Source organism: Balaenoptera borealis, assembly GCF_965194805.1.
Source record: "Balaenoptera borealis genome assembly, chromosome: 16".
Lineage (NCBI taxonomy): Eukaryota > Metazoa > Chordata > Mammalia > Artiodactyla > Balaenopteridae > Balaenoptera > Balaenoptera borealis.
Window position 1 is genome coordinate 11766243 of NC_138872.1, and position 19120 is coordinate 11785362.

At 48.9% G+C, this 19120-nt stretch overlaps 1 protein-coding gene across 4 annotated transcripts; it reads left to right on the forward strand.

The window, feature by feature from the left end:
• Positions 1–9045: 9045 nt before the first annotated feature.
• On the forward strand, positions 9046–18702 carry SPATA2 (spermatogenesis associated 2). 4 transcript variants are annotated; one of them, XM_082362754.1, is made up of 4 exons: positions 9046–9389; positions 9579–9707; positions 15305–15752; positions 16719–18702. In XM_082362754.1, exons 3-4 carry the CDS (start codon positions 15417–15419, stop codon positions 17943–17945), a joined length of 1563 nt encoding a protein of 520 aa, XP_082218880.1. In that variant the 5' UTR covers positions 9046–9389; positions 9579–9707; positions 15305–15416; the 3' UTR covers positions 17946–18702. The 4 variants fall into 4 exon arrangements, with proteins under 4 accessions (XP_082218880.1, XP_082218879.1, XP_082218881.1 ...); XM_082362753.1 differs by lacking the exon at positions 9579–9707 and having other exon boundaries at positions 15241–15752; XM_082362755.1 differs by lacking the exon at positions 9579–9707 and having other exon boundaries at positions 15244–15752.
• The last annotated feature ends 418 nt before the right edge of the window (positions 18703–19120 follow it).

Below are 19120 nucleotides of genomic sequence, written 5' to 3' on the forward strand. Positions count from 1 at the left end.
CCCCAACCCCAGCCCCAGTCAATGCTGAGACTAGACTATATGTGCAATATCCCTTCCTATTTTTTCTGGGCATTCTCCGTGAAAATGTCCCCACTCTCCCTTTCTTAGCTTGCAAATGTATTGCCAGCCCTCCTCATTCCCCACAATCACACTGGCTGTTTTTCAAAAACAATCAACCTAATAATGTGTGTCAAATGAATGGATCTTTCTCCTCCCATTTTCCCTTAATGTTCTTGAGGAAAATGTTTCCCACAATCATCTCTTCCTCTTTAGTTTTTGGCAGCCTCTCTCAGATGGCCTACATCATCTAAGACCCTCTTGGGGTTCTGATGAGAGCCTGGAGTGGGGAAGGGTCCTGCTCAAAGGCTTCGCAAACTTGATTTTTACTGCCAAGGGAGACTCATTCATTCAGGCAACAAAGAGTCCCTGTGGGCCTACTGTGTGCTGGGCCCTCTGGTGCCGGGGAAATGGTGTGAGGGAGAAAGACATGGTCTCTAATAGGCAGTGAGGTAGGTGGGTGGCGACAGATGGTTTAAAAAATTATTCAACTAAATAGTGATCCTAAGGAAAATCAATGGGAAATCTGCTCCTGTAATCTTCTGTTATGCCATGATCCAGTCCCGCCATGCCCACACTTCTTGCCCACAGAAACTGTGACATAGTGTGTGTTGCTTAAGCTGCTAAGCTTGTGGTCTTTTGTTATACAGCAACGGATAACTAATACAACCTCTTCGTGGGCGATTTGCCTATAATTATCCAATTTACAAGAGCACACATCTTTTGATTTATCTTTTCTATTTTTAGGACTTTCTCCCACAGACCTGCATCATCCAAAACTGTGGCTATTTACATTTAAAAATTTAAATTAAAAAACAAAATTAAATATTCAATTCTTCAGGCTCACTAGTCATATTTTTAGAGCTCAATAGCCCACGTAGCTAGTGGTTACATACTGGACACAGCAGATAGAGGACATTTCCGTCATCACAGAAAGTTCTGTGGATGGTGCTGCTATAGACCAACTCACACTGACATGTAGGAAAGATACATACACACAAATGCCCAGGACAGCATTGGTCATAATAGCAAAGTGATTAATACAACAGATACAATTACTGGTATGTTAACTCCATGAGGAAAGGGATTTTTGCCCATTTTGTTTACTACTGTATATTCAGCTTCTGAAACAGTACCTAGAGCATGGTAGGTAACTCCATAAGTATTTGTTAAATGAATATACAGCTGATAAGGAATGATGTTTGAAATATAGTTTTGATTAAAATAACACCAGGATGCTGAGTAATGCAACTAATATGTGTATATGTTTGTGTATGATGAATAGATGTCTCTGGGAGGTAGGGTGACCAACTATCCCAATTTGCCTGGGGCTGAGGGGTTTCCCAGGATGTGAGGCTTTCAGTGCTAAAGCTGGGAAAGTCCCAGGCAGAGCACGATGAGTTGATTACCCTACTGGAAGGATTCCAGAGAATCCAGTACAAGTGGCTATTATCAGGAAGTGAAACTGAGGGCCCGGGGCCTAGGTTCTGGGCCTGGAGCAAGACTTACTTGTCATTCTCTTCCCTATTGTATTGTCTAAACTTTTCTATCAAGTTCATGCATTACTTTTTAAGTAAAAAAATAAACAATGGTGCATTAGGCCCTGTGGGAGAATAGTTGAGATGAATTAGACATGACACCAGCCCTCAAATCAAGAAACCCTCAGAGTCCTCTCAGCCTCAGGTCACATTTAAAATTTATTACTATGCTTATCTAAAGTAGGAAGAATTTACACCATTATGCATTTCTACATTTATTAATTTATGGGTAGATAATTTCATCCAGTTCTTCAGGATTGCCAAACTGGGGACTTCCCAGGTGGCGCAGTGGTTAAGAATCCACCTGCCAATGCAGGGGACACAGGTTCGATCCCTGGTCCAGGAAGATGCCACATGCCGCGGAGCAACTAAGCCCGTGCGCCACAGCTACTGAGCCTGCGCTCTAGAGCCCACGAGCCACAACTACTGAGCCCATGTGCCGCAACTACTGAAGCCCGTGAACCCTAGAGCCTGTGCTCCGCAACAAGAGAAGCCACTGCAATGAGAAGCCCCTGCACCGCAATGAAGAGTAGCCCCCTCTCACCGCAACTAGAGAAAGCCCGTGTGCAGCGACGAAGGCCCAAAAATAAATAAAATTAAATCTTTAAAAAAAAAAAAAAAGATTGCCAAACTGGTAAGAGAGCCAGGAGGAATTCCCATCTGCACCACTAGGGGGCGTAGGAGTATCTCACAGGCTCACCTGGCCTGGCTCAACTAGGTGATCATGGCTTCCCTTGCTCTTTACAGTTCCTTAAATGTTTACTGCCCCTACCTCTATGGCTTACTGTACTTAGCATGGAAGTAAAAACCAAAAAGAAAAAGAAAAAGACTGGGGGAAAAAAAAGGACATAGTCTCGGATTGCAAGGAGTTTTTATTTTTATTTTATTTTTTTTTGCAAGGAGTTTTAACATGAGTGACACTGACATGTAAATGTCTATTTAGGGACTTCCCTGGTAGCACGGTGGTTAAGAATCCGCATGCCAATGCAGGGGACAGGGGTTCGAGCCTTGGTCCGGGAAGATCCCACATGCTGCGGAGCAACTAAGCCCGTGAGCCACAACTACTGAGCCTGCGCTCTAGAGCCCGCGTGCCACAACTACTGAAGCCTGTGCGCCTAGAACCCATGCTCCGCAACAAAAGAAGCCACTGCAGTGAGAAGCCCGCGCACCACAACGAAGAGTAGCCCCCGCTCGCCACAACTAGAGAAAGCCCGTGCACAGCGACGAAGACCCAACGCAGCCAAAAATAAATAAGTAAATTAATAATAAATAAATAAATGTCTATTTAACCAATAACTTCTAGGTGTCAGGTATCCTGATGGGTGTTGAAATTATGGCAGAGAATGATTTGGATATAAACAGGAAAGACGCAGGGGATGACCACGTAAAAAGGCTGCTTCCAGAAAATTGCAGTTCATCAGTTACTCCACCAGCTCATTGCTTTTGCACAGCATTTTACAATTTGTATTATATCAAGGGTCAGCAAGATCCGATAAGAACTAAAACTGAAAAATGGATATTATGGTTGCTCCTGGTGATGTCTAATCTACTTTCTGTCCTTTAGTTGTTTTGTTTTGTTTTTTTTTTTTTGGCTGCGTTGGGTCTTCGTTGCTGTGCACGGGCTTTCTGTAGTTGCGGCGAGCAGGGGTTACTCTTCATTGTGGTACGCAGGCTTATTGCGGTGGCTTCTCTTGTTGCGGAGCACGGGCTCTAGGCACACGGGCTTCAGTAATTGCAGCACATGGCCTCAGTAGTTGCGGCACGCGGACTCTAGAGCGTGGGCTCAGTAGCTGTGGTGCACGGGCTTAGTTGCTCTGTGGCATGTGGGATCTTCCCAGACAAGGGATTGAACCCATGTCCCCTGCATTGGCAGGCAGACTCTCAACCACTGCGCCACCAGGGAAGTCCCTGTCTCTTTGAATTTGCCTATAATAGGCATTTCATGTAAGTGCAATCACATAATATTTGTCCTTTTGTGACTGGGTTCTTTCACTTAGCATAATGTTTTCAAGGTTAATCCATGGTATAGCATGCGTCTAAACTTCATTCCTTTTTACGGCTGAATAATATTCCATTGTGTGGCTATACCATATTTTGTATATCCACTCATCTGTTGATGGACATGGGTTGTTTTCACCTTTTGGTTATTGTGAATAATACTGCTATGAATATTGTTGTACAATATTCTGCTCAAGTCCATGTTTTCAATTATTTTGGGTATATACCTAGGACTAGAATTGCTAGGTCACATGGTAATTCTTTTTAACTTTTCAAGAACTACCAAACTGTTTTCCACAGCAGCTGCACCATTTTTTATTCCAACCAGCAATGTACAAGTTTTCCAGTTTCTCCACATCCTTGCCAACATTTGTTATTTTTCTTTTCTTTTCTTTTCTTTTTAATTATAGCCATCCTAGTAGGTGTGAAGTTGTATCTCATTGTGGTTTTGATTTGCATTCCCTAATGGCTAATGATGTTGAGTGTCTTTTCATGTGCTTATTGGCCATTTGTCTGTCTTCTTTGGAGAAATATCTATTCCAAATATATATTCCAGTCTTTTGTCCATTTTTAAATTGGGTTGTCTTTTTTTTTTTGTCCACGCCCTGCATCATGTGGGATCTTAGTTCCCCAACCAGGGATCAAACCTGTGCCCCCTGCAGTGGAAGCTCAGAGTCTTAACCACTGGACCGCCAGGGAAGTCCCTAAATTGAGTTGTCATTTTGTTGTTGAATTGTAGGAGTTCTTTTTTTTTTTAGGGGTTCTTTATATATTCTGGATATTATAAATTCTACTCTTCTGAGCAGCATAAATGCAAGGTGCCCAGGATTGAGCAGAAAGACATCAAGCACAACCATGTTGCCCAAACATCTGAGGCCTACTGTACACCCCAGCCTAGCAAGCCCCATGAGTCTGAGTCAAAAATAATCCTAGCTAGCTTGTGTTGAACTATCACTCCGCACGGGCACCTGTATTAGCTCATTCAATCCTTGGGGGTAGTTAGTTCTATTAACCCCATTTTGCTGATAAGGAAACTGAGGCCCAGCGAGGTAACTAGCTTGTCCAAAGTCACATATAGCTGGAAAGTGGCAGAACTGGGATCTGAACTCAGGCCTTTTGGCTTCTTTTCACAAGTCCCATCATTCTTTTGGCACTTCCTTACTTTCCGGCTCAATAAAATGTGCCAGCCTCACATTGTAATTTCCCTGCCCCAGCTCTGACAATCAGTTGTTTCTCCAAGGCCTGGTTCATTTTAGTGGAGAATGGTATTTAGAAAGCAAGATATGGGTGCTCAGTGCTTATTGCCACAGCGGTGTCATTTTTTTCTTTCTTTCTTTTTTTTTTTTTTGCCATACTGCATGGCTTGTGGGATCTTAGCTCCCCAACCAGGGATGGAACCTGTGCCCCCTGCAGTGGGACCAGGGAGTCCTAATCCCTGGACCGCCAGGGAATTCCCCCCTCCCCCCCTTTTTTTTTCTAACAGCGGTGTCATTTCTCATAGGCTCCCTCAGTAGACAGAACTAGGAAGTATATCTACATATAGTGTTTATAATTGCAAAATTTCACTTAAAAATCTGGACTTTCAGCTCCTCTTCAGAAACCTGAATATCTGATCATGATCATCTGGGAAATTGGCAACAATCAGCTGGAGGATGGTAGGGGTTCAATAATTTTTGTTTTCTCACTAAAGTATTTATTGAATGCCTACTGTGAGCCAGGTACTATGTTGTATTACATTACTACTAATTTCTGGTACTATATAGTATGAGATGATAGTACTCTAGTACAAGTTATGCCTACCTTATATGTTTGTAGGCAGTTGAGTTTTAATTTCCAGTCCTTACTTTTTATTGCTTTCTTCCCTCTAGCTGGAAGGAAAGCTGGACATGCTTACATGTCCAAGTCACTCAAAGCCCAGTGCAAATGCCACCTCCTCCTTGAGGCTGTCCCCAATTTGCCGTCTCAGATGTCACTTCTCCATTCTCTAAGCTCTCTATCCCTCTCATAACGTTCGCCACCTTCTATCCTGAATCACTGGTTTTTAGTTCATCCTACTCCTAATTTATTAATATTCTCTCTCTCTTTTTTTTTTAAAGTATTTATTTATTTATTTATGGCTGTGTTGGGTCTTCGTTTCTGTGCAAGGGCTTTCTCTAGTTGTGGCAAGCGGGGCCACTCTTCATCGCGGTGCGCGGGCCTCTTACTGTCGCGGCCTCTCTTGTTGAGGAGCACAGGCTCCAGACGCGCAGGCTCAGTAATTGTGGCTCACGGGCCCAGCTGCTCCGCATCACGTGGGATCTTCCCAGACCAGGGCTCGAACCCGTGTCCCCTGCATTGGCAGGCAGATTCTCAACCACTGCGCCACCAGGGAAGCCCAATATTCTCTCTTTTTAAAAATAGTTATTTATTTTATTTATTTGGCTGTGCCAGGTCTTAGTTGCGGCAGGCGGGCTCCTTAGTTGTGGCATGTGAACTCTTAGTTGCGACATGCATGTGGGATCTAGTTCCCTGACCAGGGATCGAACCCGGGCCCCCTGCATTGGGAGTGTGGAGTCTTAACCACTGTGCCAGCAGGGAAGTCCCTTAATATTCTCTTTCTGATAAGGAGGCTGCATGCTCCTTGAGGGCAAGGGCTGTATCTGTCTTGCTTGTGTCTGTCTCTGCCCCTTAAATCGAACATCAATCCTGGCACATTGTAGGCATTCAATGAAAATTTCAGTTGGAAACAAATGCTGTTGAGCTCTCTAATGGGTGTGCTACTAGTAGTAGTGTAGTATGGCAGGTAGTAGTAATATAATTGTGAGCAAAACAGGTATACTAGTTTTGTCCTCACAGAGCTGACTTCTAAGGGAGAAAGATATTAATAAAAATCATATAATATGTATTTGTAGAATGATGTAAAAAACATGATCTGTATTTGCATTATTGTCCACAGTTGGCTTCATACATGTGCATACATACATACGCACCCTTAGAAAATATATAGTATCAGTTGATGTTTTGTTTTCCATTTCAGGGTATGTCTCTTTTTTCCTTCCAAAATATGTCTTGCAGAGTTATGTAGGTTTACATTATCCTTTTTAAGTGATACATAGTAGTCATTAGTATGGCTACACCATTCCCTTATTGATGGACATTTAGAATGTTTCTGGGTTTTGTTTTTGCATTACAAACAATGATGCAACAGGTCTCTTTGTGCACTTATGCTTTTTCTCTGGTAGATTCCAAGAAATCAAATTGATGGGTCATAGGCTTGCTTTTTTTTTTTCATTTTTTGCTCTACATGTCTGTGTCATTAGAATTCATGCATTACTTTTGTGATTTAAAAAAAAACACTAAAAAATAGAAAGAAGATGGTTCATGTTGCTGGCTTTTAGAAAGTAGAGGTGCCTAATCATTGTTACATGACTGTTACATAATCTGCTAATCACTATGTAATAAAAGCTGAAAAGGGTGCACCCGTGATTCCATGTCACCAAGCAGAGAACTCTCAGCCCTCCAGCCCTGTCTAAAAGATGCGAAACATGTCTCCCTTCAGAGACTTTGGTATTTTTCTGATATGAAATGTCACCGAGAATCAATGGCCAGGGTTTCCTACCGGTAAAACCTTCTTAAAAATCTGTTTTCTTTTTTGCTGTCACAGAACCACAGAGCTGGAAGGGACTTATTAGCAGCCTCATGCAGTCTTGTAACAGTTTCCAAAGGACAGTTTTGAGTTGTTGCAAAGGCAGAGGGTTTGGGTAGGACAGTTTTTCTCAGCTGGAATTCCTGTAAACACCATCACCTTACAGGTGATTAAGAGAGGAGCTTAAACATGAGCTGATAACAGCTGAAGTATACAAAGACCTTAAGTGATGCTCAGACAGCAACAGCTAAATATAGTAATTGCTGCTGTTTGAATAGCTGGTTGCTGGTTCTCCAAATGCTCTCCCATGTATTATGTCATTGACTCCTGAGACAAGACCCACTGACTTTAGCTGGGGACTCCAAGGCTGTGAGAGAATCCTGCAATCAAGCAACATCTGTTGGGTACCTCCTGTTCATGTGCAGAGCTCACAGGAAACAGAGATAAATAAGAAGCTCCAGGTCTTGTGGGGGGTGTCAGGTTTAAGTATATATATATATATACTTATTTATGGTAAGAGCTGAGATAAAATTATGAAAGACAGTGTTATGGGGTGGGAAAACAGAGGAAGGTGGGTCTTTGCCTGGAGAAATCAGAGAAAGCTTCAGAAAGGATGTGAGGACTGAGCTGGGGCTGGAAGCCAAGAAAACAAGGAAGGGAAGAGGCGAAAGGAAGAACATTCAAACCCAGGGAACAGCATATAGAGGCATAGAGGCCAGAGGGGAAGAAGAGTATGGTAGGTACAGAGAGCCAAGACCATGTTGGAGAAAGAGAACTTGGCATGGAGTGGGCTCTGAGTCTTCAATAAATGTCTGGGGGTAAGATAGAGAGAATGAGTGGTTCAATGGTAAATATGTTCAACAAAGTCTTGAGTATGTGCTAGGCACTTTGCAAGCACTAGGGATTCAATGAGTGGTGAATCACAAAAGCGGAGTTCACGGTCAATGTGGTGGGTGGGAGGCAAATCTATGAAGTGAAGTGACAAGCCACCAGAATTTATGCCAGTGTAGTTTACACTGCAGGTGTCTGGTGAGGTCACAAAGCAAGGAGGCAATATTTGGTTTGGTCTTCCCCAACCCTGGTTTCCATTCAAGGAAGTTGAGGGCTGAGAGAAGTCATTTCCTTTAACTTAACCAGATTTTATTTTATTATTTATTTATTTATGTATTTATTTCTGGCCCCGCGGCAGGGCTTGCAGGATCTTAGTTCCCCCACCAGGGATTGAACCCCGGCCGACGGCAGTGAAAGCGCCGAGTCCTAACCACTAGACCGCCAGGTAATTCCCAACTTAACCAGATTTTAAAAACAAAGTGTATTTAGATTATTACTATAAGCCAACTACTGTAATAAGCTGTTTCCATACTCACTTCATTCTCACATGAATCTCAGGAGGCGGTATATTATTATTGCATTTTACGGGTGAAAAAGCTGAGGCTCAGAGAAGTTAAGTAACTAGCCTAAGGTCATGCAGCTGGTAAGTGGCAAAGGCAAAGCTGGAACCCTTACTAAACATAGCCTGTAACATCAACAGTCCTCTCAAGTCTGGATCCAGGCTCACGTGATACTGGGCACCTCACTTGCTCTTTTTAAGCCTCTGGTATTTCCACCTGTAAAATGGGGGTGAGGGAGCCAACTGTCAGCTTCTGGTCAGGCGCGGTCGGGAGCTCAGCCCGCAGATCATCTCGACAAGGGGAAGAGGAGGCCGCGGGTCGCTCAGTCTGAGATCGCAGCTCCGAGCTACGATCTCCAGACTACAGACCGGTTCCCATGACAACCCGGCCAGCCGCCATCCTGTGACCGAGGGCGTGCGTCACTTCCGGCCCATTTATTTCCGGGTCCCAGCCCCAGCAGTGGCAGTGGGCCTTCAGGCCCCAAAGGGGGACTCCGCGGCCTCTCTGCTCACTCTTCTGCCTCCCGCTTCTTCCTCCGCCGCCGGCGAGCAACGGCCTCTCCCCGACCCAGGGCGTAGCCACGGCCCGGCCTCCCTTTGCACCCGCCTCCGAGAGACGTCACTTCCTGGTTGAGTGTTTCCGGGTCGCCGCGGCCCCGGGCTACTGGACTCTCTCCTGCTGCCGGCCGGAGCTGCGAGAGCCCAGCGGGGCCTGGCTCCGGCGGCGGCCGCGGCTCCTTCTTGCTCCCCTCGGCCGGGCGTCCTCGGCGGCAGTGCCGGGGTGAGTGCGGGGCGGCCGCGGGCGGAAAAGGCCTCTGGGGCTTTCCCCGGCGGAGGGGGAGCCCCCGGTTCGGCGGGGCTCGGCCGGCCCGGGAGCGGGGTCCCTTCGCGGCCTGCGGGGGCGACGGGCGGGCCCGTCTTTTCGGCGCTCCGGGGGCCCATTTAATTCTCAGGATCCCCACTCCCTGAGGGTGGCTCAGGGCAGCTCAGGAGGAACACCCCCTCTACAGCGAGTAACACGGCAGGAGGACACCCCGATTCCACCGTGAGGCAGTTACCGCGCAGTGGTCCCCAGCTCACGCTCTGGCGGCATACTGGGGTTTGTACTCACTGTGTGACCTTGGGCAAGTCACTTCGTCTCTGAGCCTCAGTTGCCTGATTAGTTAAATGGGGAGTGAACCTGCCTACTAGGGCCGTGGTGGGGATGAAGTGAGACGCATGCGAAGCACAGTCTCTGGCATACAGCAGGCGTCCAATAAATGATAGCTGCTGTTAATTCATTCACGGACCCGTGGGGAGGGCCCGAGTTTGGGACTAGGGTGTTTTTCACAACTGATGTCGCACTCAGAGGCTGTTGGAATTATCAGGCTGGGAATAGCAGTCGCCAGCTTCTGTCCTCTGCAGGGAGGGGAACCTCCTTGCTTCAGAGCCCCTCTGCGAGTCGCAGCTGCCACTGGGGAAGCCCAATTTCAGCATTGCTGAGGTTATTTTCAGAGGTTTGGAAACCCTCTCTCTGAATTTCTCTGGAACTGGGTTGGGGTGTGGGGACCCTCTGGCGCTTCACAGCCAGTGGAAGGTTGCCTAGGATGTGTCTCAGGGGCCTCGGGCTGGGGATGAATGCAGAGGAGTGGGGTGCGGAGGTGGAGGGGGTTGATCTGCGCTCCCCTTGCTGCTGTTTGGAGGCCAGGGGAACTCTGAGCCGCTTGAAGCTAGACCAGGGATACATAAACCTGTGGACTGGGGCGATGCCGGGCCCAAAATAGCTTCTGTCTGTGCAGGGAGGGGGCGCCTTCAAATGCTGCTTGGGGAATGTTTCTGCTTGAATGGGCCAGCTGAGGTAAAGCCAAGCTCATGCTTTGCTATCCAGAATCATTTCAGTTCTGTTTAGTGAGGTTTTAAACAGATATAGCTTTCCTTTGAGATGTTTAAAAAATAATAATTAAAAAGCCACCACCTCCCTGACTGCAATATCTCTCTTTTCATTGCTTTGCTTTTCAAAGGGGGCCCAGATTGTGAGTGCAGGAAGTGCTGACCAGGCCTGTTGGCTCTGGGCACCCGTCTGATTCTGTTAGGGATGTTCACGGTGCCATTTTTTTTTTTTCTTTCCGCCACACTGGCACGTCTTGGCGTTCCAATCCTTGGGTTGCTTGGAGAAATTAACGGCTTCTGTCACCGGGCTGTCTTGGTCTCCTGTAACCACGCTGTTTTTGCAGAGAGCGTGTTTTTTGTTGTTTTTGCAGAGTGCTAGGAATAAATTGCTGGCTCTATGCTCATAAGAGACACCAGCTACAATGCAGCCTGTATTCTCAGGAATGAATTCAGGAGGGATGATGTCAGCTGCTCTACCACTGGCCCGGCTCTGGTCAGCCTCTCCTCTTGGCCCTTGAGCTTACGTCATAAATAGATTTGTGGCTCTTCCAGCCCCATTCTGTGTGAGAAGATGTGAATTTTGCTACTACAGGAATTTTTAGAACTCAACTCTGCTGGCCCTGCCATAGGGCATTCTGACTTAGTTGAGCCCTTTCAAGAAGAGCTGTCCAGCAGCAGGACAGCTTTGCCTAAAAGCAGCACAGCTCAGAGCTTGAGTCAGGGTTTTGGCCTCAGACCTAGGTTCAGATCTCAGAGGCACTTCTTCCTAGCCTTGTGACGTAGGGCAAGCGACTTGGCCCCTCTGAGCCTCAGTTTTTTCTTTTTTAACCCTGGGGTTGTCGTGTGGATTTCGTTGATATTCACGGAGCACTTAGCAAAGGGCCCTTATGTACTAATCCCTTGGTGAATGGTACTAATGGTAACAATAAATGAGTGAGATAAATGAGAAAAAGCACAGGCTGCAGGGCCGGTCAACCCAAGTTCAGATTCCAGCTCTGACCCATTCAAGCTGTGTTGGGCAGGTTGTTTAATGGCTGAGCCTTGGTTTGTTTCCTCGTAGAATTGTGAGGATTAAACTGGGTGATGCAGTTAAAGTGGAAAGCCCAATGCTTAGCACGTAGTAGGACTTCAATAATTGTTAGTTTCCTTCTCTCCTTGCCTTAATTATCTTTTAGCATTCATTTTCTTTCACCTGTTTCCTCATCTACCTAGGTTGGTTCAAGATTTTTCTTAGATAGGTTTCCTATCCTTGACTTTGGGACTTTGAATACCAACTGGGCTATTTGGATCCCTTTTCCTTGTTTATCTGTCAGCCATAAACAAGAGTGTGGACTGTGGTGTGATTACAGAGCAGCAGACGCTGAGCTTGAGGGCGGCTGACTTTGTTTAAAAAAAAAATCAGTCTCTATTAGCTGAAGGCTGACGTCCTTGGAGAAAAATCACAGCAGTGTTTAGAAGACTTTATGTCCCTCTGTTTAAATTGTTCTCAGGTGTACTAAAAAACAGTCCCTGGGGCCAGAGGCTGGATGAAAGCTTCTTTTGGATTAAAAAAAAAAATGGTATATGTATATGGGTTTTTTTTAGCAAGGACAGTGATGTCGTCTCTCAGGTTGCAATACAATTTTATTTTTTAAGAGAACATACATACTTTGTTCCTGGGCAGTAAGCCCTTTCAAGTAGAATTCAGGGCAGAGCTATATCTTCTCAACTTCTGTTCCCTACTGTCCCCTACCCACCCCACATTCCCCCCACTGCACCCAGCCTAGGGCCCGGCATAGGGTAGGTGCTGCATACTTGTTGAGCTCAGGAATCATGGGGTGGTGGGAGGTACACAGGTTTCAAGTCATAAGGCCAGTGGAATCTGGGATCCACCTTTTCCTAACACTGAGCTATAGACAGCATGTCGTGTCATGGAGCCTCGGCTTCTTCTCGCTCCCGCTGGTCTCCCAGAATTCTGGGGAGAGCTAAATGAGAAACTGAAGCATCATTTCGCCTGTTTTATCAAACACCTACTATGTGCCAGGAGCTGTGTTAGGCATCATGGTGAACAAAACAGACACTGTCCTTGCCTTTGTGGAGCTTACTGGGTATTGGCGGGAGACAAAGAGAGGAAGCTAGTAAATGAATAAAGTTGATAATTTCAAATGGTGATTACCCCAGGGTAACGCAATAACGAGGGCCAGGGCAAGTGGGATTTACTGAGCTGAGGTTGTCAGGGAGAGCCTCGGAGGGATGACATCTGAGCTGAGACCTGAATGATGGGAGTGAGCCAGCAACGGGAGGAATCAAAGGAAGAACATGCAGAAGGAACAACATGTGCAGAGGTCCCGAGGTAGGGACTTCCCTGGTGGTGCAGTGGTTGAGAATCCACCTGCCAATGCAGGGGACACGGGTTCGAGCCCTGGTCTGGGAAGATCCCACATGATGCGGAGCAACTAAGCCCGTGCGCCACAACTACTGAGCCTGCGCTCTAGAGCCAGCGAGCCACAACTACTGAAGCCCGCGCGCCTAGAGCCCGAGCTCTGCAACAAGAGAAGCCACCGCGATGAGAAACCCGTGCACCGCAACGAAGAGTAGCCCCTGCTCGCTGCAACTAAAGGAAACTCGCGCGCAGCAACGAAGACCCAACGCAGCCAAAAATAAATGAATTAAAAAAAAAAAAAGAAAGGCTACCTGGCCTTTAAAAAAAAAAAAAAAGGTCTTGGGGTAGAAATGGGCTTGATGTGTTTGAGGAGCAGACAGAAGGGTCCTTGTGGGTGGACCTTAAGAGGGAAGGGAAAGACTGCTTTGAGGACCACAGAGACGGTCAGGAGGTAAAATTTGATCCCAAGTGGATTTGTTTGCCTTGTGTGCTCCTCAGGCCTATTTGTTCTATTTGTTCCTGAAGCCTTGGGCTTCCTTGGCAGGGCAGTGGGTGGGAGAAGGTGACCTCTCTGTGTCCCTAATTCTCCTGCATGTCTTACCCCTCACCCCACAGTTAAGACCCCTGGGTGTCTCCCCAAAACTGTGGAGAAGCCAGAGGAGTGGCTCATTGAGACATGGGTGATTTTATTGACTTCCTGGTAGTTGCCAGGCTCGTAGGCCCTTAGAACTTCTGAGCTGAACTCAGATCTGCTAAAGGACTCCACAGGTCCGTCCCATCCCACTGCGGCTTCTTTTTGGTCCCTCATCATTTCCCACAGCCAGCAGGACCCCACCCTTCACTCAGGCAGCAGGTCTTTATGAAGCACGTAACCTGCTCTGGCATTGTGACCCTTATTGAGTCATTTGGTCGCAATCCCTGCACCCATGAGCTTGTGGTCAGGAAAGGCAGGACAGGCGAGTGTGAAAATGCATGTCCACCCCCAAGTCAGAGTCATTTGCATCACTCTGATCTGACCTCCTTGAGGATGCTTGGAGGGTCTAGCACCTTCACACACCAGGAATGTCTGCTTGTGTGTATCAAGGGCTTACTTTGAGCTGGCATTCTGAAGAGCTTTCTATGCTGATTGCATATAATCCTTCCACCAGCTCTGGACTATAAGTGCTATTATTAACCCCCTTTTTCAGATGAGAAAACCGAGGCCCAGGTTGAGTAGTTTGCCCAAGTAACCTAGAAAAGCAGATCCAGGGTTCACACCCAGGCAGTCCAGCTTTGCAATCTGTTTGTAACCCCGATGCTGTGTTGCCTACCCTGGCCTGGCAGGTCCCTCCATGAATCCAGATTTGCTCCCAGCATCGTAACACCAAGGATACTGATGGATCTGTGCATGTTCTACTAACAAGTGGCCAAGGAGACAGCAAGAGTGTATAAATTCTGTGTGTCCCAGCTCAGAATGTCCTTTCCTCTCCCAACAGTGGACTGTAAAAAAAAACAAAGTCGGATATGGAATTCCCTGGTGGTCCATGGTTAGGATTCCACGCTTCCACTGCAGGGGGCATGGGTTCGATCCCTGGTCTGGGAATTAAGATCCCACATGTAGCGCGGACAAAAAAACCAAAGACGGATAAAGGCACTCTCCAGGACTCAGCAGCCAAAGTGGTCTTTTTTAAAAAATTGCAGATATGATCGTGTCCCTCTCCCCCTTGCTTTGAACTGTTCAGGGGCTTCACTTGGCTCTTTGAATAAAATGTACGACTCTTTGAGACCTTGGGGATCAGGATCCCGCTTATGCCGGCAGCTTCATCTCCTGTGACTCCCCTCCTCTCTCTGCTTCAGCCACACTAGCCTTCTTTGTGTTCACATGCCAGGCTCCTTCCCGCCTCAGGAAAGCGGGGTGTGGTGGTTAAGGGGACGGACTTGGGAGCCAGCCTGCCTGGGCTCTGATCTCAGCTCTGCTTCTTAATAGTCCTGTAACTTTGGGCAAGTTTCTTGATGTCTCCATGTCTCAGTTTTCACACTTGTAAAATGGGGATAACAATAGTGCCTATCTCCTGGAGTTGTTTAAGAAGACGGAATGAGTTAGTCCATGTAAGCACCTGGCATGTAGTAAGTGCTGAAAGTGTTAGCTCAGGGCCTTCCTCCCTGCCGACGCCTCATCCTTTGGGTCTAACCGTCACTTTCTCAGGGGCTTTTTAACCATCCCCCATCCCCATGAAACCAGGTTAGGTGCCCCAATCGTATTTTTCATTTGTGAGCTCAGCAAAGTCAAGGACCTTATCTGTCTTGTTTCCACTTCAACGTGGTGCACCTATTCACTAAATGTGTTGAATGAGCAGAAAGGGCCAGGGGCTGGTGGTGCCCGGTGTAGCTCAGGACAGCTCTGTTTTTTGTTTGGCCTCAGCAGCTGCAAGCTGGGACGTGGACCATCTCAAGGAATGATGTGCTGCTTATTCTTCCTCTTCCAGAGCATTCTGCTGGTCCAGGCAGGCGACACGTCAATGCTTTTAGCAATGTCCCTGCCTCTAACTCAGAAGCCATGGAGGAAATAAGGTAGCCCCCGTCCCTGGATCGGATCGGATGGGGAAGCCCAGTTCAATGGATGCAAAATATAAGGATGACTTATTTCGGAAGTACGTGCAGTTCCATGAAGGCAAAGTGGACACCACCCCCAGCAAGCAGCGGCCTGGCAGTGATGAGTCCCTGCGGGTGGCAGCCTCGACCCTGCTCAGCCTGCACAAGGTGGATCCCTTTTATCGATTCCGGCTGATCCAGTTCTATGAGGTGGTGGAGAGCTCCCTGCGCTCGCTGAGCTCCTCCAGTCTGCGGGCTCTGCACTGTGCCTTCAGTGTGCTCGAAACGGTGGGTGTCAACCTTTTCCTCTACCCGTGGAAGAAGGAATTCAGAAGCATCAAGGTAAGGTCTCGGGACGGGCTCGCCACGCTGGTCTCCCTTCTCCCTTCTCGCCCCTTCCAGTCCATCTTGAGAGGTTTTGTGCCCATCTAATCACATCCTTCCTCTGCTCGCGGTCCCCCCCGGCTTCCCCACTGCCTTTGAGATAGCAACCAGAACTGCCCCCATGGCTCCCCACCTGGCCCCTCTGCCTGGTGTCATCTCTTAACTGGCTCCCCACCCCTGGCAGCTCACATCTGAAACTGAGGTTGGAAAGGTGGGCAGTACCTGGTTGTGCAGGGCTTTGGAGCCCAGGGCAGAGGGCTGGAATTTATCCTAAGGGGGCTGGGAAGCAGGCAGTGCCGGGATCAGGTTTACATTGGAAAAGAATACTCCTGCTTGCTGTACGGGAGATGGATTGTAGAGGGGCAAGAGTCGGCGGGGGAGACCATTAGGAGGCTGCTGAAGGTGTCCGCGCAAGCTGAGGAAAACAGAGAGGAGGGAGGAGGATGAATTCGAGACAGAGAATTCTGAATCATTCCAAAGGCAGCGATGGCTCAGGAGAGTTTCCACCAAGTCAGGCTAAGCCTAATGTATGCTTCACACCTTTGTAGAAATGCCAGAAAGGAGTATTCTCATTGCTCATGGCTGTTGTGCCTCTAATCCGATCCCCTTTCTTCACCCACGTTTGCCCTGCTCTTCCTCAAGGAGCAGAGCCACTGCACCCCATGTAGAAAGCTAGTGGCTTTGTTCCCTACGCTGAAGAAAGGAGCGCTGTGTCATTTCCCTCAGACCCGCGCGCTGAGCTGTTGGGAGGCATTAGCCTCTGCCTCGCGCAGTGAGACGCTGCCCTGGAGATCACTCCCCCTTCCTCTCCCTGCGTGTTCCGGTTCAGACTTGATGGGATACGCTCTGATGCAGGCTCCGTGCGTTGTGTGCCTCAGAGAGAAAAACCCGCCTCTCTTTTTCTACCCCCCTTCCTTCCCCTAGACCTACACGGGCCCCTTTGTTTATTATGTCAAGTCCACATTACTGGAAGAGGACATCCGAGCCATCCTGAATTACATGGGCTACGTGCCCGAGTTGGGGACTGCGTACAAGCTCAAAGAGCTGGTAGAGACCCTCCAAGTGAAGATGGTCTCCTTTGAGCTCTTTCTGGCCAAGGTGGAGTGTGAACAGATGCTGGAAATCCACTCCCAAGTCAAGGACAAAGGCTACTCTGAGCTGGACGTGGTGAGCGAGCGCAGGAGCAGCGCGGAGGACGTGCGTGGCTGCTCAGACGCCCTGCGGCGGCGGGCCGAGGGCCGGGAGCACCTGACGACCTCCATGGCCCGCGTGGTGCTCCAGAAGTCGGCCAGCGAGCGGGCAGCCAAGGACTACTACAAGCCCCGTGTGACCAAGCCCTCAAGGTCGGTGGACACCTACGACAATTACTGGGAGAGCCGGAAGCCGCCCCTGAAGGCCTCGTTGAGCCTGCGGAAGGAGCCTGTGGCAGCAGACTTGGGGGACGACCTCAAGGACGAGATCATCCGCCCGTCCCCCTCGCTCCTGGCCATGTCCAGCTCCCCCCACGGCAGCCCGGATGACCTGCCGTCCCCCTCCCCCAACAATGGCCTTGGCTTGCTGCGTGGCACGTACTTCTCCACTCAGGAGGATGTGGATCTGTACACAGACTCGGAGCCCAGGGCCACGTACCGGAGGCAGGATGCCCTGCGGCCAGACGTCTGGCTGGTCAGAAGTGACGCCCACCCCATCTACCACAAGCGCTCGCCCCCCGCCAAAGAGTCCGCCCTCTCCAAGTGCCAAAACTGCGGTCTGTCCTGCAGCTCCTCCCTCTGCCAGCGCTGCGACAGCCTGCTCGTCTGCTCCCCGGCCTCCAAGCCCGGCGGCTTCCCCAGCAAGGCCTCCGCCCACGACAGCCTGGCCCACGGGTCATCTCTGCGGGAGAAGTATGCAGGCCAGACGCAGGGCCTCGACCGGCCGCCGCACCTCCACTCGAAATCCAAGCCCTCCCCTGCAGCCGCCTCCCGCTGTGGCTTCTGTGACCGCCCGGGGGCCGCCAACACCTGCACCCAGTGTTCAAAAGCCTCCTGCGACGCCTGCCTCAGCACCTACCATTACGACCCCTGCTGCAAAAAGAGCGAGCTGCACAAGTTCATGCCCAACAACCAGCTGAACTACAAGTCCGCCCAGTTCTCCCATCTCGTGTACAGATAGACTCGCCTTGCACCTCCCTGCTACAAGGGCTACACCACTGACCTTTCTGGTTTCCTGGGGAAGAAATGTTAACGCGTTGATCTCAGAAGCAGAGGCCTGCACTTGACCACGTGGTTATGGCGGGGGGATCATGCGGCCGGCTGCCTCACGTGGGAGTTCCCCTATCGACTCAGATATGTCAGCTGATCGCTGCTTTGCCACCTGGCAAGAGAGACGGTGGCACTTGCATTCAGATTCATTTTTGCTAATCACTCCCTGTTCCGTTCTTTTGTTTTTGTCTCTCAAAGAGGATTTCTATCTCTGGGACTCTTGCCATGCCGACCGCTCCCACGGCAAAGCCAACTTGGACTGGGAAGGGCCCTCCAGGTCCCCTCCAAACGCCCACCTGGAGTGGTGAGCTAGAGGCCTGTTGGCTTGTGAAATGAGCCCTCCTGCCACACCGGGCCTCATCCACTGGCTCATCCCTCCACCACCCTTTCCCAAACACGAGGATCCCCGGCGGCAGCCCCCCACCCAACTTCCCTGCCTCTCCACGTATCGAAGGTGACCCGAGTCCAGGATTCGCTTAATGTCATCCTGTTGCCTCCACAGCTCAGTTCAGCCTTGGGGTTTGTGAAGTTGGCTCTAGCGCTCTGAAGGGTGGACCTTCCACACTGGGACTGACTTTTCCCCCCTTTCTGTTGTTTGCACGTGCCTCTCTTACTCTACTGTAAATAGATATTTTTGAGATTTATTTTTAAATAAATATTCAACTTGCTGTGTGTTTCAAAGTGGTTAAAACATTAACGATGTAGCTATTTATAAAAATGCCCCGGGTTCTTTAGTCTTCCAAGGGAGGGGCTCATGCCCTTCCACCTTGTATCCTCCACTCTCCACAGCCCGAGGGTAGAGTGGAGATTGTAGGGGCAGAGGAGGAACAGAGACGATGTCCCCTGAGTTGGTGGAGGGCCACTGTCTTCCCTACAATAAATTTCTAACACCTACCTCCAGTGTGCACTTAGGGGGTTAGTCCGGACCGAGAGGTCTGTGCGCCTGCAGACTGTGACAACCTAGTGACAATTCAGGAACCTCACCCTGTGGATCTCCAGCCTGGTCTTTGCCGCTTGCTGAGCGTGAACCTCGCACTCCAAACTTCTTGAGTCTCAATTCAGAAGGAAAATCGTTTGGGATTCCCA

What these genes read in the sequence shown, in the direction of transcription:
- SPATA2 (XM_082362754.1), top strand. Translation starts at nt 15,417, where the DNA reads ATGGGGAAGCCCAGTTCAATGGATGCAAAATATAAGGATGACTTATTT. An exon ending in AGGAATTCAGAAGCATCAAG is followed by an intron (nt 15,753 to 16,718) that starts GTAAGGTCTCGG and finishes TCCTTCCCCTAG; the next exon opens with ACCTACACGGGCCCCTTTGT.